General features: G+C 43.0%; 2 protein-coding genes across 8 annotated transcripts in view; one reads left to right on the top strand and one right to left on the bottom strand.

The window, feature by feature from the left end:
* Window positions 1-26,616, bottom strand: part of CTNNA2 (catenin alpha 2) — a 1,099,255-nt gene that overhangs the window by 346,957 nt on the left and 725,682 nt on the right. The gene's annotated exons all lie outside the window — the stretch shown is intronic.
* LRRTM1 (leucine rich repeat transmembrane neuronal 1) lies at window positions 15,097-18,181 on the top strand. 3 transcript variants are annotated; one of them, XM_019443151.2, is made up of 2 exons: window positions 15,097-15,912; window positions 16,181-18,181. In XM_019443151.2, the coding sequence occupies exon 2, from the start codon at window positions 16,240-16,242 to the stop codon at window positions 17,806-17,808; it is 1,569 nt and encodes a 522-aa protein (XP_019298696.2). In that variant the 5' UTR covers window positions 15,097-15,912; window positions 16,181-16,239; the 3' UTR covers window positions 17,809-18,181. The 3 variants fall into 3 exon arrangements, with proteins under 3 accessions (XP_019298696.2, XP_019298692.2, XP_019298694.2); XM_019443147.2 differs by having other exon boundaries at window positions 15,097-16,065; XM_019443149.2 differs by having other exon boundaries at window positions 15,098-15,908.

The raw sequence follows: 26,616 nt of genomic DNA, 5'->3' as shown, positions 1-26,616 counted from the left end.
CCATCAGCCTTTGTTAAGCAATTATATCGAATGGAAATAGTTGAATTCCATCAAACAATATTATGAATTTGTAGACATATTTTGCCTACATTTGTAGAAATCAAATAGATGAATTTAAGTTCTTTTAGAGAATTATCTATTTTAAAATGAGTACTTACAGGTTATTACTGCCTGAACATAGTTAACCTATGCATATGGTCAAGGTGACCATTTGAGCAGAGAGGACTGCAACCAGGCCAGGCTTCCACCTGTGATACAGTTTGATAAGGGATGGGATTCTCCCTTTGACAGCAGCTCCCAAAGCATAGAGCTGAAGCTTTAACATCCTGCCTTCCTTAATCATCAGTTATGAATTGTTCAACAAACAGATGTCAAAATCTCTTCTAGGACCATTCTGATACTTCCAATGTTGAATGTCTAATGTAAAATGCAGCAACTCAATAAAGATAGAAATAGGGAATTGGCATAGCACAAGGTTATATCTCTTGTCTGGATTGCTCTATGAGCTGGGGAAGAATCCCTGCCTAGTTGAAGACCTACCCAAATGCCTAACTTCGCAAGAAAGGCCCAATCTGATTTTTTAAAAAGTTTCTTGTATTTACTGTTTCATTCCCTAAGCCAGTGGCAAAGTTACATTGCCACTTTTATAGTGAGTGTCCCCTTCACTTTGTAGCCCTTGTTAGATGCTTCAGAATTCACAGATTTGTGAATGTCAAAATTCAAAGGGATCTTAGAAATCCTCCCATCCACCCTGCATTCTCTATATAAAGAAGGAAGGTGCCCCAAATAATCACAGACCTATACATGGCAAAACCAGAATTTAAACATGGATACTGGATCTGTATGTTCAGGTCACTGTATGTTCAGGTCACTCCACTATACCAGAAATATGATCTGGATCTTGCTCTTGAGAAATCTTAACCTAACAGATACAGGGGATGGAAGTTCAGAAACAACTAGAGAGAAATCTCAGACAGTATTTAACAGAACACTTACATTTTAGATGAGTAATAGTTCAAGGAAGGTATGGATTAATATGGACTTCTGGGATTGTGATTTGCCACCAGTGAATAGACTATCCAAAGAATGGAATATTACCCAAATATTTTAGATGCCCTAGCATTTAGTACAAGTAATAAAACAGAGTAGGTACCCACTATAAGGCTGTTGAATGGATGGGTGACTATATGAATTTATGGATGAGTAAGTGAATAGTCTCAAGAATGAAAAAGCCCTTTTAAAGGAAGTGGGATTTAGTAGGGGTCAGAATCAGAAAGACAATGTGAAGGCTAGAGAATATTGAAATGAGCACTATTTACTTAGAGGCTGTTGAAAACACAACCTGTCTGAAGCAGAAGCCATTTACTAGGAAGTAGCTGATGATGTATTTGAACGTTGACACCTCAGCAAAATGCAGCTGATCATTGCCTATTCCCATGACTTCACTGGGTTATGTTTAGATTGGTGTTGTAAATGCAGGGAGAGTTTGAGGAACTTGTTAATGAATCCAGACTCCCACATACAAAATGAGATTTCTGAATGTGTGTGGTCGTGGGTACTCTGTTCTGTTCTTTTTCTATGCAAACAGCAACAGATGGAAGGAATGGGGCGGGAGGAGTGGGAATCCAGGAGGAAAGTTTAAGTTGCCCCATCTTCTTTCTTGCTGGGGCTATTCTGGATGAACTGTGGGGGAAAGGCTCAAATTTGGTGTTTGCAGAGTCAAAGGCTCAATGGCATCAGACTTTCTTGGTTGCCCCCAAAGAGAGTCTAGGCAATATAGAAAAATCACTGATTACCAATATGAGCTGTGTTATGGTTAGTGGCTTGGGTTTCCTGTGCCTTGATTTCCCATGTATGTTGGAAAAGTGGTACAATCCCATAGAACCTTAACAAGTGAGTGGAATTAATATATGAATGAGCTTTCTGTCAGCACCTGAGATAGAACTGTCACTCTATGAGGTTTGGTGGAGCTGAAGAGAATGCTGTTGAACATTTGCGCAGATTTGTAAAAAGTGCATTGACCTTTGAAGAAAGCATAGTTTGTGTTCAAAATCCTCCTCATATTTTCAACCCCGTCTCACTCAATCCAGCACATTAGCCATTTACTGTCCATTGGAAATAGGCTTGCTTTGGTGTTAGGTCCTTGGCACTTGTTATTCCCTCTGCCTGGAATGCATATCTCATGTAATTTTACATGGCAGAATCTTATTCGGGTTTCAATTCAAATGTCCCCTCCTCAAGGAAGCCTTGCCTAACCTTAGATTAAAGGAGGCCCCTTCCCTCAATTTCTCTCTTCCACTTGGTTCTATTTTAACTTTCCCTAGTGTATTAGTACCTAAAAATTATCTGATTTCTCAGTTTACTTACAAGGTTGCTCAGTTTTATTCACCACTGTACCCCTATACCTAGAATATGCATATAGGTTAAGTGTTCAACAGATATTTGTTACCTACTGACTGGTGGACTGACAAGAACAAGCCCCCACAGCATATCTACTTAAGACAGCATTAACTATAGTCTCAAAGAAAAAGTTGTCTCATTCCTGAAAGGGAATATTCAAGGCCAACTTCACACAGAATGATAGCATTACACTTTTTTTTAACATGTATTTATTTTTTTGAGAGAGCGAGCAAGTGAGTGAGAGAGAGAGAGCACGACCATGATCAGGGGAGGGGCAGAGAGTGGGAGACAGAGGATCCAAGGTAGCCTCCACACTGGGAACACAGAGCCTAATGTGGAGCTTTAAATCACGACCATGAATGAGATCATGACCTGAACTGAAATCAAGAGTAGGCCTCTCAACTGACTGAGCCACCCAAGCACCCCAGCATTATGCTTGAATGCAAAATTTCTTCCTGTTATTGCTCTCCTCCTCCTCCTTCCCCCTCCCACCCCCCCCCCCCCCCCGGCCCCGCCTCCCCAAGTCTGGAGGTGAAAGCAAACCAGAGGAGGCCACTGGAAGTTGCAACCAGTTTCTTTCTCTGAAAGGAAAGTCAAAAGTTGAGAAAAGCTAGAATTCTTTTAGATGTCACTTGTCTGTCCCCAGCCTGGTGAAATAAACTTTTATTGTTGAAAGCTTACGCTCTCCTCCCTAGTGTTGCCCCTCACTTCTGGGACTGAAGTGAAGAGAATCCAACAACCTACAGCATATTTGTATTTCTTGCACATTTAGACCAGTGGTCTGCACATGCTGGATGGTTAATAAGCTCTGAGGACTCATTATTTATAGAAAGGCATAAAGAGTACCTATGGACTTGTACACATTCTAGAGATATTTAACTTATGGTCTGACAGTTGGAAAGTTAGTGTTTCAATCTTTAGAAAAACAAAGTCCAGTTAGCAACTGCTCAGGAATGTAAAAGGTCAGTTTAAGTATGTGCCTAGCAGTTTCTACTTTAAAAATTGCTCTAACATCTAAATGGTGCTTCCTATTAAATACAATATTCTTTAATATTTATGTACTGTTATTTTAATTTTAAATTTCTATTTTTATAGGCAAAGGACAATTGAGCAGAAAAATGTTATGCTCTCTTCTCTCTCTAGCTATTCATGCTGTGAAGCAACCTGTTTTACTGTTTAAACCTGTGTTTGTTCTGTTTCAATTGTGCAGAAGGAAATAGTTCTGGCACCTTTAAAAATCAAAGATCTATCACTCAACAGGAGAACACAGCAACCAGCAAAGGGAATTATGAGGAATAGTGAAAAGATGCTGCACTTCTAAAACCCTATCAGACGTATGATTCACCTGGGGATCTTGCAAAAATGTAGATTCTGATTCAGTATATCTAAGGTGGAACCTATGATTCTGCATTTATGACAAGCTCTAGGTGATGGCTATGCTTTAGGTCCTTGGTGTTTATGGACCATAATGTCTGGGCCACATGGCTTGAGAAATTAAAATAACTTCAGAGCATTTAGTACTTACAGATATAGTCACATTAATCCACTGATATTTTATTTAACCTGTGAAAACAGTCATAAGTTCTTCCCCTCCTATCTAGAAATGGAACCTATTCCTCAAAGTCTTGAGTCAGGTTGACCATGTGACCAGCTTTAGCCAACAGACAACAATAATTTGCCAGAAGGTTAGACTTGAAAAGCACCTGCATGCTGGGACTTGCTCTTTTCTTCCCCTGTTGGAATCCTGTAATCACCCCATAATTACATCTGAGCTAGCCTACTGGAGGACAAAAGGTCACATGTAAGAGAAATGAGGGGTCCCAAGGGGTCACAGGCTATAGTGAGTGAGTGAGTCAGTGGGCCCCAGCCAATAGCCTTCAATCTCCGTTCCTGTGAGTGAAGCCATCCCAGATTACCTCGTCTCCAGCTAATGCTCCATTTGATCACAGACATTTGAGGGAGCACAGTCAATTTGTCCGATACAGAAGATTTCCAGAGCTAACATATAGAACCAAGAACTAAATAAAATAATTCTTGGTTCAACTGGCAGGCTTTTGGTTTGTTCTTTCTGTTTTTATGCAGCCTCTAATATAGGAACAGATACTTAAAGAAGGAGCAGTAAGGGTTTAAGTTAGAGATTCATGATACCATTATGCTTAAGACTCTTGAAAACTGAGAACAAACTGAGGGTTGATGGGAAGGAGGGGGGGGTGGGTGATGGGTATTGAGGAGGGCACCTGTTGGGATGAGCACTGGGTGCTGTATGGAAACCAATTTGACAATAAATTTCATATTAAAAAATAATCTGTATGAAATTAACATATATGCATATCTAATACACAGAATAAGGAATCAATGTAAGTATACCTGGCTTCAAAGCTGATATTTGTCCCACTTGATACTATCCATTAAAATCTACAAATATATCATTATCTAAAAAAAGAAATTAAGTAAAAATTAAATGCACATGCTGCAGGGTGCCTGGGTGGCTCATTTGGTTGAGCATCTGACTCTCGATTTCTTTCTTTCCTTCTTTCTTTCTTTCTTTCTCTCTTTTTTTTTTTTTTTTTTTTTTTTTTGTCAAATTGGCTTACATACAGCACCCAGTGCTCTTGATTTCCACTCACGTCAAGATCCCAGAGTCATGGGATAGAGCCCTGCATCAGGCTAAAATGAAACTCTGTATACACAAAGGAACAAGAAGCAAGCTCTCTATGTACATCTCAAAAGTTACATTGATAAGACAAAGCAATATGAAGAACAATGTGGATATTGTGTTAAAAAATGATTCAAATATCTCTGAAAGTACCTGGGATAAACTGGTGACCTAAATTGCCAAGGCAAAAGATAACTGAGTGGCTGGGGGAGGCATGGGGGAGGGGTAAAGAGAGCTGCATGCCTGTTGGTAACTTTTGAATTAGAACCATATGAACATTTAACTCATTTATTTTTTATTTAAAAAAAATTTTTTTACATTGATTTATTTTTGAGAAACAGAGTGAGACAAAGCGTGAGCGGGGGAGGGACAGAGAGAGAAGGAGACACAGAATCCAGGCTCTGAGCAAGTGGTCAGCACAGAGCCTGATGCAGGGCTCGAGCCCACAAACTGTGAGATCATGACCTGAGCCGAAGTCGGACGCTCAACCGGCTGAGCCACTCAGGCGCCCCACATTTAACTCATTTAAAAGAATAAACAAAATATTAATTTTTACAAATAAAAAAAAAGACTCTTTCCCCTCCTTATCTTCAATCCATGTGGTATAATTTTGGCCTTATATAATAGAAATTGATGTAAGTAAGTATTGCAATAGAATTTGTACAACTTCTCTACTTTAATAATTCATTTTTTTATTTTTTATTTTACTATGTTAAATATTCCTGCTTAGAAGTTAAGTCACTTTGTCCAGGTCATATTGCTTGTAAATGGCAGAACCCTTTTCGGCCTAATATAGCATCAGAAGTTTCAAAAGTTTTTTCAGCAAGTTATTCAATGTCTCAGATTTTTCTGCTAAAATGCAAATATAGGACTGCGGTCTGAAGGACATGATCTCCAGTCATCACCTTGTTTCATGTTTGAGAAGGGAAGGGAAGGCCCATCCAGAAAGGAATGTTGGTCCCAATGACCCACTCTCGTGGGAGAAGGATACACTCAACATCAGCCAGTCACTGACACACTCCCTAGACAGTGCCACTGCTGCATTTTTCCTTTGCAGGTTTACTCATTGTTGCGCACTCTCCCCTAGCGTCGGTAATCCTTGACCATCTGGGCTCCTCTCAAAACCTGTCAATGTCAGCCATACTTTTTTTCTTTTTCACAGCCACGTGCAATACATATTAATGCCACTGTCATGGCCTTGCCTGTATATTAAAGGCTGCTCACTCTGGACTAGGCAGTGTTTCTCAATTTTTTAAATTATGCCTCCTATTGAGGAAATCTACTTCTTCTGCTCCGTCTCATTCTTCTAAGTTGAGCAACTATTTTAAAGGAAGCTTTGCCAACTGGTATTCCACGAGCTGAATACTGTCTGAAATATCACTTGCTTACTAATATAATCCGATTTTTAAAAAGTAGAATGTGGAAACCTTCAAGCAAAACATGCACTTTGCATGTAGCACGGGCCCTGCCATTCCCTGTCATCCAGCTGCTTCCCACGTCCACATTACCTTACTAGATGATGAAGATGTACTTCTGACGGTACGTTAGCTGCATTCTAATCTCTCTCACTGGGGATTGGCACTTACTACTGCCACTATAACCACCACGGACCTTCCAGAGAGTCCATGATCTCTATGTCCAGCTATAACCTCTGTTTCTATTTTCAACTGCTTACTCTTAGCTCCAAATATTAGAGTTTGCTTCCACATCTTACTCTTCCTTGCATTCCATTTACCCTAGATCAACCCATTCTATTGAAGTCCTCTTAAATTAAATGTCTGAAAAAGTACCATTTAAAAGATTTCAATCCAGGGCACCTGACTGGCTCAGTTGGAAGAGCATGTGGCTATTGATCTCAGGGTTGTGAGCTCAAGGCCCATATTGGGTGTAGAGATTACTTAAAAATAAAATCTTAAAAAAGTGTTCAATCCCACTACAAAACTCTTATTGTACCTGGCCTGCCCTATCCATCCCTAGTGTTAACAGAGTAAGTCCCCCCTGACAATATCTCACTTGGGCAGATGTGGTAGCCTTCCAACTGTTCTCCTTCCTTCCAGTATCCATTTCCCTGCCCTTCACGTTCAAGGACATCACTTCCTTCTTCCTGCATTCTGGAAATCATAATCCAAAACAAAAGTCTTACCAGTCTCAGGGCACCCGGGTGGCTCAGTCAGTTCAACATTCAGCTCTTGATTTGGGCTCTGGTCATGATCTCACAGTTCCTGAGATCAAGCCCCATGTCGGGCTCTGTGCTGACAGTACAGAGCCTGCTTGGGATTCTCTCCCTCTCTCCCTTTCTCTCTGTCCTTCTCTCCCCACCCCTCTCTCTCTCAAAATAAAATAAGTAAACATTAAAAAACAAAAACAAAAAAAGTCTTCCCCATCTGGCTAACACTCCAGTCTCATGTCTTCTCACACCTGTGCTCCAGATATCCTATGAATCTCAGAAACCCTTATGTTTTTTATTTTGTTCCCCCACCACACACACAGATTTTGCCTACTAATTGGAGTGGCCTCCATCCTTTCATCTAGTCAACTCTTCCTCCTTTTTCCTAGCTCCTCTGGGTGGCCCTGCTCAACTAGTTTGACAAATCTCTCCAACCACCGCTCTTGTTTACATCTTTGCCACAGCATGAATCATATTGCTTTGCTACCCATCACCTACACTCCAGATCTGAGAACACCAGAAGCAGGGACTATATTTTATCAAATTCTGTGCTTCATCAGCTAAACCTCCATTTGACTTAAACTAAGAAAAACAAATACAAACAGCAATAGACATTTATGTTAAGTAATTAAAAGGCATTCTTGGGGCGCCTGCATGGCTCAGTGGGTTAAACGTCCAACTTTTGATTTCAGCTCAGGTCATGGTCTCACGGTTGGTGATACTGAGCCCTGCAACAGGCTCTATGCTGACAGCATGTAATCTGCTTGGGATTCTCTCTCTCCCTGTCCCTCTGCCTCTCTCTCTCAAAATAAATAATTTTTTAAAAAAGGCATTCTTAAGATATCTATGGGAGACTAAGAAGTGGTTCCAGGAATAAAGACATAAATACATCTAACTGGGCAGGTAAATTTACCACAGAAGTTTCATTGCTTATGGATGGTGGGGGATTTCCTACACAAAATAGATCTTTAAGAATGTCATGTATAAACGGCATTAATCTGTATAAATTCAAGTCCAAAAGTTGGGTTAATATATTGTGCCTATATGTGAATGTAACATAAAGGTTATTTATATTTAGCTCAGATTCCATTGGCTGCTGATTAGTCAAGAATTTGAACCAGCCCATAAGCTCTATTTAACCAAGAATCTCTGTGAATCCAGAACTGTGCCAGACCACATTAAGAAGAGTGTGCATGTGTACCAGTGCTATGTGGTCATTTCTATGCTCTTTATATATGGTCTCTCATATCTGATCTTCTTCCACACCTTTAGAGGTAGATATTAGAGGGTCCTAAAAGCAGGAACATAATAAGTCTGATCTTAGAGAACTTCATTTTATCAGCAAGGACAAAATTAGCAACATCTAGAAAATTCTATAAAACAAGATAATTAAATGTCAAGATGTATCAGAGACAGAACTTACTACAGAATTAAATTGCTTTCTTTATTTGTGGCTAGGATGAGGAAGTAAGACTTGCTAATACCAAGCAGAAGAACTATGTTGTCCACCTATCTTCATAAATTCTTGGGACCTGAAAAAAAAAAAAAACAAGTTCTTGCACCTGTGTCCTACTGTAGGGCTTAAAATACAAACCTCAGAATCACTCCTTGGTATGGTGAGAGCCAAGTTAAAGTCAGATGTTCCTGTGGACTGCAATTAAATAGATGTTTCCAAAGCTGTCTTGGCACATTGGTCTGGTGTTAATAGATGTCCTAAATAATTGGGTGAAACCAAGAAAAACAAGACTTCTTGCGATTGAAATAAATAGTGTATTCTGAATCTCAAAAAACATAGCACAGTCTGGTGCATTTCGAAAATATATTTAAATATTCTTATCTCAACAGAGCATGTTAAGTAACACTGCATTAAACTATTTTCAGACATTAACACGCTTGTGAAAATGATTTGTCTGACCAGCTACTTAATAAGGTGTGAGAATGAAATGCTTGTGAACTCCCAGAAGGAACACTGAAGACCCCAAAGCCCAACTTTCCATCTGAAGTGGGAATGGACTCTACAGGAAGGAGTGAAGAAATGAGAATGGGAAAGATGGATTGTTCCAAACCACAAAGAACAGATTCACATAGGGATCTCAGCCAGTGCCCGACTCAGATGAAGGAGAGGGGACTAAAAGATGTTTCTGTTTGTGGTATGGTGAAGTCTCTGAAGGAGAAGAGAAGGCAGCAAAAGCACTATTGAGGATGAAATGTTCGCCACCTTGTCAGAGGGACAATTTGGCATTACGTACGGGAAGTCTTTTAAAAGTCCCCACTCTTTGATCACCAATTTTAGAATTAAAATTTAAGGACACAGTTGTCCAAACAAGCAAAGGAATATGTCCTAGTCCATTCAGGCTGCTATATAACAAACTACCATAGACAGAGTAGCTTTAACAATGAACATTCATTTCTCACAGTGTGGAGGTTTGGAAGTCTAAAATCAAGGCGTGTGCAGATTTGGTGTCTGGTGAGAGCCTGCTTCCTAGTTCACAGATAACCATCTCACTGTCCTCACATGGCAGAAGGGGACAGAGAGCTCTCTGGGGTCTCTTTTAGCAGGGCACTAATTCCATTCATGAGGGCTCCACCCTCATGACCTAATCACCTCTCACATCTACCTCCAAATAGCATTAGATCTGGGATTGGGATTCAATATTTGAACTTTAGGGGGATACAATCTTCAGTGTATAGCAGTCTATGTACATGGATGTTCATTAGGGCCATTTTATAATAAAAGCAAACAAAAACATAAAATATATTATATAAAACTAACATGTCCATGAGAAATACATGCAGATTAGTAGTGACAGGAAAACGGAGGAGTGAAGTAAGCTGGAAGACGCCTAAAGCTGGCACATACAAAGGCTATATACTTCTTGCTGCACCAATGATAAAACTAAGCCTTATTAAGAGTCCTACTAAGTGCTAGGTGCCAATAGGCACAGACTTTGCCTTCTATGTGTTTGTAGGAGATAGAACAGATTTAGAAGGGGGTTTTGTCCAAAGTCTACTAACAATCATGAGCAATCAATTAACATCACTGACCCTTCAATTCCTCAGTTATAAAACTAGGGATTCAGTGACCCCTGGGTTCCTTCTTCAGGTTAGAATTTGTGAGTGCTTCAATAGAAAGCTTCTCAAAATTTAATATTAGCCCACAGCCAATGGTAAAATGCAGATGTGATGCAGTGGGGCTAGGAAGACACCTGATTCTACGTGTCTAATGTGCTCCAAGGCTACGAGTCCTCCAGGGGCTTACACTTTTGAGTTGCAAGATACCAATGTACATGGTGTCACTGAATTTAAAATAGCCATCCTTAGTCCTATTTCACTGATAATAGAGCGACCTGTGTGGGATCAAATGGGCAGAAAATGGCAAAGCAAGGACCCCAGTGGAGATCTTTTCACTCTAGTCTCCAAGATGTTTAATGTCCCATTCAATTCTAAAATACTGTAGTTAGAAATCACTGCCACACTTATATAAAGGGAACAGGACCAGGCACAGGGTTGGTAAGGACAAGCTGCTAATGGAGCTCAGAAGAATGAAAGATCTCTTTACAAGGGGATCTGTGAAGAAGCCATAGAAGAAATTTCACAGCAACCTTGAAGGACAGCTAGAATGAAGGTAGAGGAGATGGAGAGAGGATACAGCAGTTCAGTATAATAGGACATGATTAGAACATATGGCGGTGCAGAGGGAACCTGCAGAGAGGGGCCCTGCATAGCACAACAGGTCTCTTGAATTAAGCCAGGTATTTATTACAAGAGTCAAAGATTACTCTCAAGCGTTAGACCTTAGGGACTAGAAGAACATAGCAAGTTCAGATTATCACAATGGTATTGGAAGCCCTTTACCAACTTTTTCTTCTTCCAACACCACAGAGATTCCATTTGTCTCTGTCTACCTTCTTACCCCCAGTGCAAAGAAACTGACCCAATCAAAAATATTTAAGCACTCCAGTTCCCATCCTTATACTTACACTTTTACAATTCTACCCCTCCTGTCAGTGCACCTATATCTCAAGTCCATAAACTCCTTCATAAGCTTTACTTCCATCCAATGAAGACTTTAAGCACTGGCCCCACTGTGACCTCTCAGTTCTTGTCATTTGTATCTTCTAGAGACATTTACTCTCAAGCACTGGGAAATGTATAAATATTGGCAAAGTTCCTCAGTGTCTGCTTCTCCTACTCACCTAAAGCTCCTGGAGGAAAGCACTGAGTCAAAACATTTCTTGGGTTTACCCCCATAACTCATACCATGTACTGAACATGGTAGTTATTTCCTTAGTTCTGTCTGTACTACTACCTGGTTTTAAGAGGAAGACAAAGTTGGATAAGAAAAAATTACCTCCCCTCTTTAATTTGTTTCTCCTAAGTAGATCTCCTGAGAGAAGCCTTACAGCCCTCACCCTTTGGTCCCACATCCATCTTCAGAGGCATTTTGTAAAATGCCAGCTCTACACTGTATACCTACAGAAACAACAGAGTTAATTCTCTCCTTCTGAAATTATGACTCCCACCTTCCTCCCCTTCCTCTAAATGTTTCCTTTTAAAGAAAAGCTATGGTTCACTGCTACTGAAAATTAAAGACAACAGCATAAAGATCAAGGTCCGAGCTGGTGCAGACGATGACAGAACATTAAAATCACTGCTGAAATTTTTCTTGTCTTGAACACTGCCCAAGACTACTAATGGAAAGCCAATCCCCAGGATGCATGCTCACTTTAGACATTCTCCACTTGCACCTCTTGGTTCACAAACGATTTTGACTACAGTGAACAAACTGGAGGTGACCTTCAGTTGAGATGAAACGGGAAAGACATATCCCTTCAAAACTGTTTGATTACCCCACATACACACTCGCCAGCCCCCCATCACAACACAAAGTACCAAGAAAAAGCAGGAGGGTTTATTATGCAAAGGTTCATTTGTAAGGGTTAGAAGGGGAGAAACTGATCACCTCTTACTCTTCCAAGCTATATTCTGGCCCCTCCAGCTGCATCAAGCTTGCTTTGCTACAGATTGTGTTTTGGCAATCAGATCGTATCCCAGCATTCCTTCCACTTTCTGAATCTACATTTTCAAGATTCTTATCCTTTCTTACTTCAGTTCTCAGTCACATGTTGGCATGATGTCTTGGGGCAATTTTCTTGATGCCTGACTACTGCACCATGGTGGTTTGGCAAAACAGGCATAAGCTCATTCCCCATACAAACATGAAAAATGTTAAAGATGTTTTTAAAGCATGTAAAGTATCTCTCATCAGCATCCAACACTGAAGGAGAAGACATTTGCCAACAGAAACCTGTGGTTAGCCAGACTAATCAAGTATACACTATAGCCACACTATACCCTGAATCAGATGATCTCATGAGACAGGTAAAGAGATATGAAAGATCAAACATGAGAAAAGAAAGAACTTTAGGTGAATTCTTTTCTCTTTTTACTTTTTAGTGTGTTGGACCCTAAAAAGCATGGAGTTAAAACTGGTGAAAAACAGCCTATATCAACTTGCTTGTGGTGACTCAAAAGTTGTCGTTTCTCAACTCAACTTTGCTGAAACACTTGATTCATGTTGTTCTTATTTAACCTAATTTGCATTGATTTAATCAGTGCTGGTATGCTTTAAATACATAATAAATTGGGATTCTGCAACTTAGATGACTTAGAATAGCTAAATTTCAATAAAGCTCATTTCAATCTGTTAATGTATACAGTTCTGCCAAGGGGTTTAAAAGCACAGAAAAGATGCAAACTTGCCACATTAGAGGTGGGAAAGGTTTAAAGATACCATCCAGATGAAATGATTTGCAGGATAATAATATGAAAAGCAATACACACACACACACACACACACACACACACACACACACATCTTAATTACAACCTAGACATTTCTTCTATGTTTTGAGTAGCATACTTAGAAGAAAATTCACATATAAATGCAGGGAATTTAATTTTATTCTCTTTCCTCCTTGGCAACACTCAACTCTTTTCTGCCTCTCTGTACCAGCTCTACAAATCAAGTGACATCCAAAGTGGGACCTCTTCTTGCCCATTTGGCAGGCTCCATCACCACCTTGCCAAGCCGCCTGCATTAGTAGGATTTTCTTCCTAGCAGCCATGGGGATTGGGTGGCTTATACTCACAGCGCTTGCTGAATGGTTGGCTAGTGTTTACTCCTGCCTGCCCCCGCCTCCCCCACCACCCTTTAGAGTTTATGGCTCAATCAGCCAGCCTGCTGTCAGGAATAATTGTACTGGCAAGAGGTGAAAACACTTGATGGTGAAATTGTTTGTCTGTTCAAGTGTTCTGCAGTACCTTGCATGTACAAGGGTGAAACCTGAAGGTATGGAGTCCACAGTCAGGCAGGAGACAAGAGGGACGAAGAGGCAACCATCAAGGATGGCAAAGGAAGAACACTACTTTGGTGTGGGATGGCAAAAAAAAAAACAAAAAAAAAAAACCCATCTGTGTGGGTAACAAGCTGTGAGACTTCAGGCAACTGCCTGATGTCTCTGTGCCTCAGTTTCATCTTGTGCAAAATTCAGGGGCTTGATTTTCTAATGTCTCTTCTAGCTCCTAAGACAACATGTGATGCTTAGGACATCTCACCTTTGTTTTCCTTCCAATAAAATGATACATCTCAGAAATGAATACCCAGGGCACAGCTCGGATTAATACAAAATGTAATGATTTGTGCCCCTGTTCATATGACTTTTCCTGGAGTACGCCAGTCTTTGGTGACTTTGATTCCACTGGCAAGTGCTTTCAGCTTGAGTGATAAAGCACAACCCAGTACTCGTCCAAAGTCAATTCAACTTGGGAGCTTTGGTAATTCACCTCATTCTTAATCATAGTGAGTACCAGTACAGATAATGCCCACTCACTTTCCATCCCTGACAGGCAGAAATGATAGAATTTCAAAGGAGGACATGGACATTCACATTTGATTTCCCCTATCCTTGGGCATCTCTGCCAGGAAGATAGGCTTGCCCACACTCAGTTCCAGAAAAGTTTCCCTCTGCCATCTCTGAGGACTTTTTTTTTTTTTTTAACATGACCAACAGGTTCCTGACAATAGACATATAGACCCTCTCCAGGTCGAAGCCAGTTGGAACAAGAGAGAGAGAGAGAGAGAGAGAGAGAGAGAGAGAGAGAGAGCGCTTATTATGAGAACCCCAGCTACAGATGACTGTGAGTGGAAATAACCAGGCAAAGACTTCTCTTCCTAGTTAGGAGAGACAATTTAGCTACAGTCTGAAAGTTTAATTAGGGGTGCGTGATGGAGGGGGATAGGCTTCATTATGGTTTAAACTACCCCTTCTCTGCCTATTCTCTAGTATATTCTCCTGGAGTGCTACAGGGTGCTGTAATCACCATGTGCAGCATGTTAGGGCCAGCCCTCCTGAGTGTCATACAGCAGAATCTTTCTAATCCACCTGGGACCTTACAGACATCCTTGGAGAATGGTGAAGTCCTGGTAGGATTTCACGCAAGACTCCGTGCACACAGACATATGCTTCTAGCACACTGGGTCTCATACCACCAAAACGGGATGGCTTCCCAGAACCAGTGGATTTGGAAAGCTTTTCCCCATCCACCACTAAAAAGGGCTGGCTGACTGCAGAACTCCAGTGCCTGTAAGGAAAGGAGGAAAAAAAAAAAAATCTTAGCCAAGCCCCCACAATCACTGCTTTACTCTATCTTCTCTCAAGTTGCTTTTCTGAAGCAAAGGACCAAATGTTGATTTCTCTACAGATTCCTACGTGTCTCTTACACGTAGACAGCTTTAAAGGGGGAGGGGGAGCGTCCCCAAAAGGGAAGGGGGAGAGAACAGAATATTACAGTTTCCTGCCTGGAAATACCTTGTCGTTGATGATGCTACCCCATACCTCCATCCCCTCTCCCCCTTTTTTTGAAATACGGACCCCCCAAAAAAACTGAAAGTGTTTTCCGTTTCATCAAAGAACATATATTACTTCAGTGGCTCGGTAAAATGTTTGGTTTTGTGCCCACCCCTTTTCAATCTGCCCATGTCTGAGGTGCTCCGGGAAGACGCACAATCGTGAGCAGCTTACGACACTCAGTGAGCAGTAGGTGCCTGTGCAAGCTCGCGCCGCACACAGCCTGGCGGAGGGAAGGAGCTCGGGCGCCGCTCCCCGCTCCCCGCCCGCACCACCCCGCCGCCCGCAAAGCATGAGCGAGCCCGCTCTCCGCAGCCGCCCCGGGCGCGAATGGCAGGCGGTCTCCGCGGAGTAAAAGGTGGCACCGGTCAGTGGTCCTTTCCAATGACGGACATTAACCAGACTACCAAATCCAGGGGAGTCGTGAGCCCCGAGTTTGGAGTTTTTTTGTTTTTTGTTTTTTTTTTTTTTTTTTTTTTCCCCCACAACGTCACAGTCCGAACTGCAGAGGGAAAGGACAGCGGCAGGAAGGCGAAGCCCGGCGCCGGCACGTAGTTGGGAAACTTGCGGGTCCTAGAAGTCGCCTCCCCGCCTCGCCAGCCGCCCTTGCAGCCCAGAGCCGAGCAGCAAAGTGAGACATTGTGCGCCTGCCAGATCCGCCGGCCGCGGACCGGGGCTGCCTCGGAAACACAGAGGGGTCTTCTCTCGCCCTGCATATAATTAGCCTGCACACAAAGGGAGCAGCTGAATGGAGGTTGTCACTCTCTGGAAAAGGGTGGGTAAGACACTTTTTAATTAAATTCTTTCCCGAAGATTTTTTTTTTTCCTCCCTTTTCTTTGCTGCAGCATCTAACATGGACCAAATCACCGTCTCTTTGATCTTTCCGTGGCTGTGAACTTTCTATGCTGCCCAGCTTTCTGCATGCTTAGAGGTGAACGTGTGGCTTTGGGGAGGGGGGTCCTTCTTTATTTCAATATATTTATTTGATTTTGCCCTTTTCTCCCCCTCCCCCCGCTCCCCCTCCCTTGGAATAAAATATGATGTAGATTTCTGACCGAGCGCTTCCAATGGACATTCTCCAGCCTCTCTGGAAAGATTCTCGCTAATGGATTTCCTGCTGCTCGGTCTCTGTCTATACTGGCTGCTGAGGAGGCCCTCGGGGGTGGTCTTGTGTCTGCTGGGGGCCTGCTTTCAGATGCTGCCCGCCGCCCCCAGCGGGTGCCCGCAGCTGTGCCGGTGCGAGGGGCGGCTGCTGTACTGCGAGGCGCTCAACCTCACCGAGGCGCCCCACAACCTGTCCGGCCTGCTGGGCTTGTCCCTGCGCTACAACAGCCTCTCGGAGCTGCGCGCCGGCCAGTTCACGGGGTTAATGCAGCTCACGTGGCTCTATCTGGATCACAATCACATCTGCTCGGTGCAGGGGGACGCCTTTCAGAAACTGCGCCGAGTTAAGGAACTCACACTGAGTTCCAACCAGATCACCCAACTGGCCAACACCACCTTCCGGCCCATGCCCAACCTGCGCAGCGTGGACCTCTCGTACAACAAGCTGCAGGCTCTGGCGCCCGACCTCTTCCATGGGCTGCGGAAGCTCACCACGCTTCACATGCGGTCCAACGCTATCCAGTTCGTGCCGGTGCGCATCTTCCAGGACTGCCGCAGCCTCAAGTTTCTTGACATCGGATACAATCAGCTCAAGAGTCTGGCGCGCAACTCTTTCGCCGGCTTGTTCAAGCTCACCGAGCTGCACCTGGAGCACAACGACTTGGTCAAGGTGAACTTCGCCCACTTCCCGCGCCTCATCTCCTTGCATTCCCTCTGCCTGAAGAGGAACAAGGTGGCCATTGTGGTTAGCTCGCTGGACTGGGTTTGGAACCTGGAGAAAATGGACCTGTCGGGCAACGAGATCGAGTATATGGAGCCCCATGTGTTCGAGACCGTGCCGCACCTGCAGTCTCTGCAGCTGGACTCCAACCGCCTCACCTACATCGAGCCCCGGATCCTCAACTCCTGGAAATCGCTGACGAGCATCACCCTGGCCGGGAACCTGTGGGACTGCGGGCGCAACGTGTGCGCCCTGGCCTCGTGGCTCAGCAGCTTCCAGGGGCGCTACGATGGCAACTTGCAGTGCGCCAGCCCCGAGTACGCGCAGGGCGAGGACGTCCTAGACGCCGTGTACGCCTTCCACCTGTGCGAGGATGGGGCCGACCCCACGAGCGGCCACCTGCTCTCGGCCGTCACCAACCACAGTGACCTCGGGCTCCCGGGCAGCCCGGCCACCACGCTCGCTGACGGCAGGGAGGGGCAGCTCGACGGCACGCACGAGCCGGCTACTGTGGCTCTCCCAGGCGGCGAGCATGCCGAGAACGCCGTGCAGATCCACAAGGTGGTCACAGGCACCATGGCCCTCATCTTCTCTTTCCTCATCGTGGTCCTGGTGCTCTATGTCTCCTGGAAGTGTTTCCCAGCTAGCCTCAGGCAGCTCAGACAGTGCTTTGTCACGCAGCGCAGGAAGCAAAAGCAGAAACAGACCATGCATCAGATGGCTGCCATGTCTGCCCAGGAATACTACGTTGATTACAAACCGAACCACATTGAGGGAGCCCTGGTGATCATCAATGAGTACGGATCCTGTACCTGCCACCAGCAGCCCGCAAGGGAATGCGAGGTGTGATTTTCCCAGTGGCTCTCAACCCGTGCGCTACCAAATACGCCTGGGCGGCCGGGGCGGCCGGCCAGCGCCAGGCTGGGGTCTCCTTGTCTGTGCTCTGATATGCTCCTTGACTGAAACTGTAAGGGGATATCTCCCAGAGACTTGACATTTTAGCTTTATTGTGTCTTAAAAACAAAAACGAAATAAAACACAACAAAAACCCTGCCCCACAACCTTCAGGACAGTCAATCTTAAATTTCATATGAGAACTCCTTCCTTCCTTTGAAGATCTGTCCATATTCAGGAATCTGAGAGTGTAAAAAAGGTACCAATCATTGATTTTTTTTTTTTGTAAACTAAAATGTTTAAAATAAAATAGCATTTACAGTTTTTACAGACTGGTGTAATCTAAATGAATTGTTACCTGTGTTAAAAGAGAAGGGAGAGTTACCATGTCCTTCCCTGGGGGGGGTGGGGGTGGGGGAGGGGGCTGGGGGGTCCAGCGGCCAGAGGAAAAATCCAGAAATTGCGGAGTATAGTGGTCAGGCTCAATTTGAAATATTAAGAGGAACAAATAAAGCTCATCAGGTTGATTTATCCCCACATGACTAAAGACTGAGGGGAAAAAGCAAGACCTTTCACATTATCTTTAGGAGAGAGCAATGCAATCACTGTAACGCAAGTGAAAGGAGGGGGCGCTGAGGACTGAGCATCACTGCCTAGCCTTTAAGGCAGAGATCGTTACAAATAGCTTTTAAAAGGCAGTGCCAGACAGTTTGTCCTATGAGCAAGAAACGTTTTTGCACTTAATACAACCATCTTTCAAATCGGTTCAAAATCTCACCCACTAATGCCACTGGCTCGTAATTCTCCTGTGCCTTTGATTCACCAGAGTTGGTAGCATTTGTGCCCTTTTCTGTACTCTCCCAAGTGAAAGAAAGAGCCCCTCAGCTCCTGCTCACTCCGACCTGATTGAGGGGAATAAGGCAGAATCCAAATGTTGGCGGATGAAAGCTGTGCTTTCTGGAGCACATTGCGAAGACTGCAGCAAGCTTAGGCTCCGAGCAGTGAGAGCACACTCCTAGTTACTATGGGGAACAGTGAGAAAAATCCTACCTCAGGTTGAATGACTACTGGGTAATGACTTCTGGCAGGAGACTTTAGGGACAGACTTTAGAAGCAGTGGGGATGGGGTAGGATCGGGGAAGATCACCATTTGACCCTGTGTTCCAATATTACTGAGATGGGAATAATTTGTTAGCCCAGAACAGAAAAGCTGCCTGTTTTCAGCTTGCCCTTTTTTATAATGCCTGCTTTCCCAGTGTTGTTTTACTTTTTTGTGTGTTGGGATCAATGATTGCCTCTCCCCAGCCTTCACAGGTTTCCAGGTCCATCATTGAGGTGCAGATTGTTTACTGGACTAAATTAAACAGTGGTAGCAGTTGGTGGGTGTGGGGATGGGAAAGAGGAGGAGTACGGTGTATTGCATGGGAGGGGTCTTTCACTCGCTAGCACTTTAAGCAATTGTATGATGGAAATAAACTGTCATGGAGAGCAGATGGTGAATACTGAACCAACACCCATGCCCAGAAGTCTTTTTCAAACTCAGGTGCTCACCCCTCTGAAAGATCCTACAGCCAGGCATCTTTCTTTTTTTCCTTTTTTTTTTTTTTTTTTTTTTTTTAAGAGAGACATCCAAATAGTAGGGAGAGGGATGGGGAAAACAGACACACCACCACCTCCCAAATGCAAATGCCTCTAGCCACCTACCTAAAAAGGCAAAATCTGCTGTTTGAAATGCATAATGTCATCACCAGGAGGTTTACTTAAGCTGAGGATTAGTGATAGGTTTCTCTTCTACCTATGGAGAAATCCATTTTCCTAACAATACTGCATGTAAGAGGCCCTTTGGAGAGAAATACTTTGCAAATGTCTCTAATGTGTTAAACCTTGAGAGTTTAACATCTCTTTCCCTCTCCCTCTCCCTCCTCCCCCTCCCCTCTCCCAGCTCATTCTTCCTGAAGGAAACTTCATCTTCTTTGTTTCTAATTAAAACATGATATAATAACATACACTGTGCTTGTACCACTTATTTAGGCTAGAAGAGAGGGGCTTTATTTGCTAACTTTGAGGAGAAGCTTTTAGAATGAGCCTAAGCATGACAATTTGGAGCTGCCGTTTTAAACAGCGTATCACTGGGCAGGGGGGCAGGGGGAGCAGGAACTTAGGGATCACTTAGGGATGTGCCATCTATAATTAAACTCCAATAAAAAGACCTCCTCTAGAAGACAACATACCTTTTTTTGGGGGGAGGATGTATCCCAAATTGTGGCGACTGAAGAAAAGTTCCTTGGACTCCATTGGTTTAATCTCATAGGAAGGCTACTGGAATTTAGTACCAAAAGGTACTTCTGGCTCAGTGCATTAAAGGCTGTGTTGGTGTGCTTACAGCTATAGGGAAAGCTTCCAAAGGCAAATCCTTTCTGGGAAACATCAGAACCACAGCCGCCCACCCATGGAAATATAGATATTAGAGACTGTAGAGTTTATCGCTTATACCCAAGACTATTTTTTTCTTTCGTTTTTCTTTTTTTCAACGTGGCCATAAGAAAAAGCCAGAGAATAATTGTGCTTTGTTTTATGCTGCTGGCACCCCTGCCCCCCATATGACTAAACATCACATGTGTAGATCTTAAGTCCATGTAAATGTAATGAAAGATCACTGTCAAGAGGAATCTTCAGTCTGCTAACTGGAGAGCAAATGCTGGCCACAGAAAGCTGTGTTCTTACTCTATGTGTCTGTATATCTCTGTGTTGTGTGTCTTTGTAGAAGATATGTTTTCTACACAAACAGGAATTTAGCTCACACCATTTTATTCTCACGCACCTCTTGCTTTGAAGAAGGGCTGGGGAAGGGGAAAGCCAAGAATAAGGGGGATCAGTAGTTTTAACTAAGGTTTTGTGACACTTGAACTCTTTTCTTTCACAAATTAATTAATCTTTAAGCTTCAAGAAACTTGTTCTGACCCCTCTAAGCAAACTACTGAGCATTTAAAAGAGAATCTAATTTTTAAAGGTGTAACACCTTTTTTATGTGTTCTTCCCACAGAGGGTGCTAATATCATTATCCTGTGCTATCTGAAAAAAAAAATTTAAGGCCACAATTCATGTTTCTTCCTGGTCATTGTGATGGATTAACCCCCTATTTGTAGTACCTTCTCCGATGATTAAAGTTCAGCCCTAGTAAAGAGGTTTTTCGAATATTTATACAGAAAAAAAAGGTCTTTTCTGATGACAGATCACACTCTCACACCAGTCTTACCCCTGGTAGTTTTTTAGGTTGTGCCAGAGGGAGCAGGTTAAGTAATACCCATCCTTTGGCCTTCATTTACAGAAAAAAAACAGCCCTTGATGCTCAGACTTCAGCCAGGATGGTTGAGAACACCAGTCCCAGGCACAACTCACGCTTCCAAGACTGCAAAGTTGCCGTCACAAAGAAAAGAGGACTCCAGTAAAAGGAAACCTTTTTTAAAATTCATTTTTTTAAAATATTCTCCCACGCTCCTCAAAGTATAAGAGTGCCTTACCTTTTCTCCCTGCCTGCAGGAAGGCAGACATTTGGTATGACTTAGCATCAACAACACATTTATGAGTATGTGTAGGTAATTAGAGGGCCAAATGCCACTTGTTATTCCTCTCAAGTTTCTTAAGCAACTGCACACAGATCACTGGAGGGCTCAGGGGCTGGCTGTGTTTTTGGGTTATATTAATCGACTTGTCATCAAGTTCAGTGCCTGTTCTATCTGGCATAGCCACTGGTGGGTCACGTATTCTAGTAAAATAAAAGGCATCAGATATCTCTCTCACAGACAGCATTATCAAAAGACTGGAATGTATATCTTTTTTTTTTTTTTTTGGAGAATGGGGAGTACAGTGTTTCTGGGTAGTCAAAATAAGCATCAATTATCTCCTCTAGGTAGGTGGTTATGTTGGTTGATTTGGGTTTTGTCATTGATGGAATGACAAATAACAAGGAGTTAGCTGGAAAATGACTCTGAAGCAGGGTCCTGAAATATATTTTCAGAGAAGTTTAGGGACACACACTCACACACATTTTGCACGCATAACACAGATATAACCAGGCATACAGATATATTGCCATATTTATATAACTACATATACAGTCACACACATGATGACATTACATAACTTCTTTCAGCATCAATTACCTTCCTACTTTCTCCTTCCATGAGCAAACTGTTACTCAAGAAAGAACCTGGTAAAATCAATCACAATTAAAATGTAAAGGACTGACGGTATTTTCAGGCATTAGATAATGTGTTGGTAGATGCTTTGCAGCTGGGGGATCTTCTGAGTGCCTCATACTGTAGGAGAGTATAAGCCTGCTACCTAATGGTAAGAGCCAGCAAATGGCAAGATACTCTTTTGAGAGTACCTTCCTAAACAATGAATTCCACCTCAGGGTTAGGAAACATATTTCTCCACCAAAAATATTCTTCTCTGATTTTTTCCCCAGGGATCCAAGAGGCAAAATTCTTACTCCTGACTGGGCACAATCTTCTGGCCTTCCTCAGTGGACCCAGTTTTTGTAGGTCTTTGGTGTTTTGGTGCTCACAAGGCTAGGCACTATCTACTACACCCTTAAGGTTTAGTCAGAGATATAAACAAGATGGAGGGAATAAAATCTATTGAGTATGGGAGCCTTTACCTAGATTTCAATATGTGTGAGAGAGAGAGAGATGCTAAGAACCTTACCCTTACATGGGAACGTAAAGTTTAGAGACGTTAAGTGCTCTGTGCAAAGTCACCCGGCTAGTAATGGGGAGCACTGGTATTCAGTTTGGTAGCCTTTTTTGGCATGCCCTATTTCCTTTTCCCTTTAATAGTCACTCCCTCTGCTCCTCCACCCAGCAGAACCAAGGACTGGCACAGGACACATGCTCACGTATTCTTGTTGGATGGCATGGGTACAATGCTTGAGCCCAGGAATTTTCAGGATGACTTCACTTGCTCTGGCCTCTGTTAATTGGGTAATGTAGGACTCTACCAACAGAGGGTACCTCTCCACAGGCCTCCAGAGGCAAAACTGCCCAGCTGCTCATCCAGTCCAACCTCTCACCACACAATGATAGACACAGAGAGACTAAGGTATGGGCCTCCAGGTATTACTGTCGGAGACTTGTTGAGATTTCTTTCCTGCTCATTAAAAGGACTATGTCTCTATGGTTGTCAACCAGGGACAACTCTGCCATGCACTCAACAATTGGTAATGTCTGGAAACTTTTTTGTTTTCGTGCATGGTGGTAGGGCCTACTTGCATCTCATGGGTGGTGGTCATGGATCCTGCTAAACATCCTACAATGCACAGGAAAGCCCCTTCACAAATAATTATTTGCTCTAAAATGCCAAGAGTGCTGAGGTTAAGAACCTCTGCCCCATGGTGTAAAGTAATGAGGTTGTCTACACCAGTGTGTTTGCTTGTGGCCGCCTTTCCGATGAGTTAAGTTTGGGTTCACCCAGATCTATTCTCTTTGAATCTTCCTCTCTCTTGCTAGAGAACTGAAAGTCTAAATTAAAACCCCTCAGGTTGGTTGCTAATCAGGGGACCTGTAGTTAGCACATGCTTCTCGGAGAACATATGGCAAAACTTAAATTAACTGGGACGAAACTTGTCAGAACCCTCAATTGACCCACTTTTTCTTAGCAATACCTCATTTAGGAAACAGGAGAAAAAAAATCAAGTTACCAGTGGATATTTACTTAACAAGAAGGAAAATGAGAAACATGATATTCCTTCCAGAAGATGTCCTGAAGTCTGAACAAACTGAGCTGACCTGCTTGGGCTTTCTCTTTCTCCAGCCAAGCCTGGAATGTCGCTGAGGTGGGATTGGGGTTCCCCTTTAAAAAAAATTCAATGTGCTTTGTCTAGTGAGTAGAGTGGATATATTGTTAATGAGGGAAATCACTGCAGACCTTAGAAACAGGACGGTCTAGAGATGCAGGCAGTGCAAAGTGAAGTGCATTTGGGGCCAGGCAAGGGACACAGGTGAATAAAGTTCATAGCCATGTGGCATTATGAGGGAATTGGAGAGTTCACTTAGAAACAAACCCATTCACATTGGACTGGCTCTAGTTAATCACAACACTTCAATAGGCCAGATCAAGCGAATGCTCTTGAAGTTCAGGGTCCAGAACTCAGGAGAGACACCTGGCCTTTAAACCTGGCTCTGTTACTCACATGTCGTGGGTTCATCGGTAATCACCTTACTGCCACTTTGCCTTTAGGAGGATTCATGCTGGTATTCCCTAAGAACCCTTCCAGTTCTGGGCTTCTAGAATTTCTCAAGAATAAAACAGGAAACAAAAGTGGTTTCCCAGCTAGTGTCACTTAACCAGAAAATTAAAATCCCCCTGAACTCCCATTCCCCAGATATTCTGATTTATCAGGTTTCCTACATATGAATGAGAAAAGGTAGTTAAAAAATCACAGAGACAAGGACTTCAGAGAGGAGGTAGGGATGCTGGAAAACAGATGAGAAGGCACAGCCATGTGTGGGTGGGAAAATAGGGTTTTCAGAATGTGCAGTAAGAGATAAAAGGAAATCCTAGCAAGGACTCACACTCACCCACACGTGAGACCAGAGGCATAGGGATGTGCTCTGAAGCAGGCCCAACAAAAAACAAAACAAAACAAACAAAAACAAAACAAAAAACCCTGAAGAATGCCACTGGGTAGGGGTGGGGTAGGGTGGGGGCAGGAGCCAGCGGGGAAGAAGTATGGAAAAATATTTGTACGAGTCTCCTAAAATAATTTACTATATTGTACATAGTTATAATTAATACTGGAGATCAGAGCCCTTTTGTAACATGAGAAGAGATGGGAGGCAAGGAAAGAGGGAGAGACTGAAATTTAGAAAAGTAACAGGCAAGGAGAGAAGAGGTTGGAGGGGGAGAAAGAGAGAAAGCAAGAGAGAAGGGAGTTTCAAGATTTGTGCTTTATATTGCTCAAATAATAATAAGTAGCTGTAATACACCAACTCGATTCCTTTTTAGTCATTTCTTTCTTTATTCTGGTCTACCACATTGGCTATTTTCTTCTTAATGTAATGTTGGGAAGCCATTCCTCCCCTACTTTATGAGAAAAAATAAGTCATTGTCTAGCCACATCCTCCTTTCTCTTGCTCAGCCAGGAGAATGTGTCTTCACCCCGGCTGCACATTGGAACCACCTGGGAGCTTTAATGAACATGGATGCCTGGGTCCCTTCCCAAGAGATTCTGATTTAATTTACATGCAGTGTGGCTTTGGTGAGGAGATTTTTTTAAAGCTTCCCAGTTGATTCCAAAGTTCAGCCAAGGTTGACAAGCCCCGAGCTAGAGGGTCACAAGAGTCACAGCATGGGCAGCTGACTGATCTACCCCATGCACAGGTCTGACTACAGCTCTTCACACAGGGTGGCAGGTGGCTAGGCTGGATGGGGGTCAGTGCTAAGTGAGGAGACTCTCCCCCCACCCCCCGCAACTCCACCTGGTGGGGCTGATATTGTGAGCAAGATATGCAGGCATAGATGGGCTTGTAATTTGTCTCCAAGCACTCCATAATTTACAAAGTGCTGTTCACAGTTAATGATTTTATTTGCCTTAATTCCCCCAACAATCTCACAAGGCAAATACAAATTTGTCCCATTTTTTTTGTTTAAGACAAGAAGACTCCAATGTGAAGAGGCTAAGTTGCTTGCACAAGGTCAAGGCTATGGCCAGGCCTGGCACTCAGAACTACCTCTTCTAATTATTTGTCCTTCCCCTTCTAATGCTTCCCTTTCCTTTCCTGCTAGAGATCCAAAAATCAGTCAGTCTTTCAGGAAGAGTCCTAGAGAACAGATTACACACATTTTCCTGCACCTTCTCTTTCTCCAACTGGAATCTGGCAATGACAACGTTTGGCATCACAGTCTCACGACTGCCTCTTTGATGCCCCGACCGCTGTCCCATGCCTGATACTCCTTTCTTTGCCCCAGGAGCCTCCATGATGGTTCAGAGACATATAAAGAGATGCCAAATCTTTCCAAATACCCCATCACCAAAAGTTCCGTTTCCGCTTGACCGCTGCCATTGACTCCTTTGCCACCAACACTTTAAAAACTGTGAAAATTCACTTGTTGGGATGAGCACTGGGTGTCGTATATAAGCGATGAATCACGGGTATCTACCCCCAAAACCAAGAGCACACTGTATACACCATATGTTAGCCAATTTGACAATAAATTATAGTATTAAAATAAATAAATAAATAAATAAATAAATAAATAAATAAGTAAGTAAGTAAGTAAGTATGTAAGTAAATGTGAAAACTAAGTCCCAGAAGAAAATTGATGGATAGATAGATGTGATAATTTGTGTTGTGTTGTGTTGTGTTGTCTGTGTGTCTGTGTGCTTTAAAAAAAGATCCTTAAAAAAGGATCTTTGGGGAAAATAAGAAAGAAATTGCTCCAGTGCTAGAACTTCAGGTACTGAAACAGCTGAGTGATGTATACTTGGACAAGAGATCCTCCCTTGTTCCCTTCAAATGAAACGACATAGACCACTGTTCATGTATAAAACCAGATCTGCCAGTAGTTTACGGGCTTAACATAAAGCCAGGATAAAGACTGAATCTTCCAGCATACTTTATCTCCTTAAATCAGTGTTTTCTTTAAAAATCATGTTTTATTAGGTGCTCCCCATCAGTGCGTTTATCTTCAATGAAGAATTCTCAGTATTGCAAAGTGCATGTGGCAGAGGCCTCTATCTCAGAGACACCATAGGCAGCC

This window comes from Panthera pardus, unplaced genomic scaffold (assembly GCF_024362965.1).
Source record: "Panthera pardus isolate Hobbes unplaced genomic scaffold, ASM2436296v1 HiC_scaffold_25, whole genome shotgun sequence".
Taxonomy (NCBI): Eukaryota; Metazoa; Chordata; class Mammalia; order Carnivora; family Felidae; genus Panthera; species Panthera pardus.
Note: the sequence above shows the minus strand (reverse complement) of the source record. Positions and strands in the feature narration are given on the sequence as shown.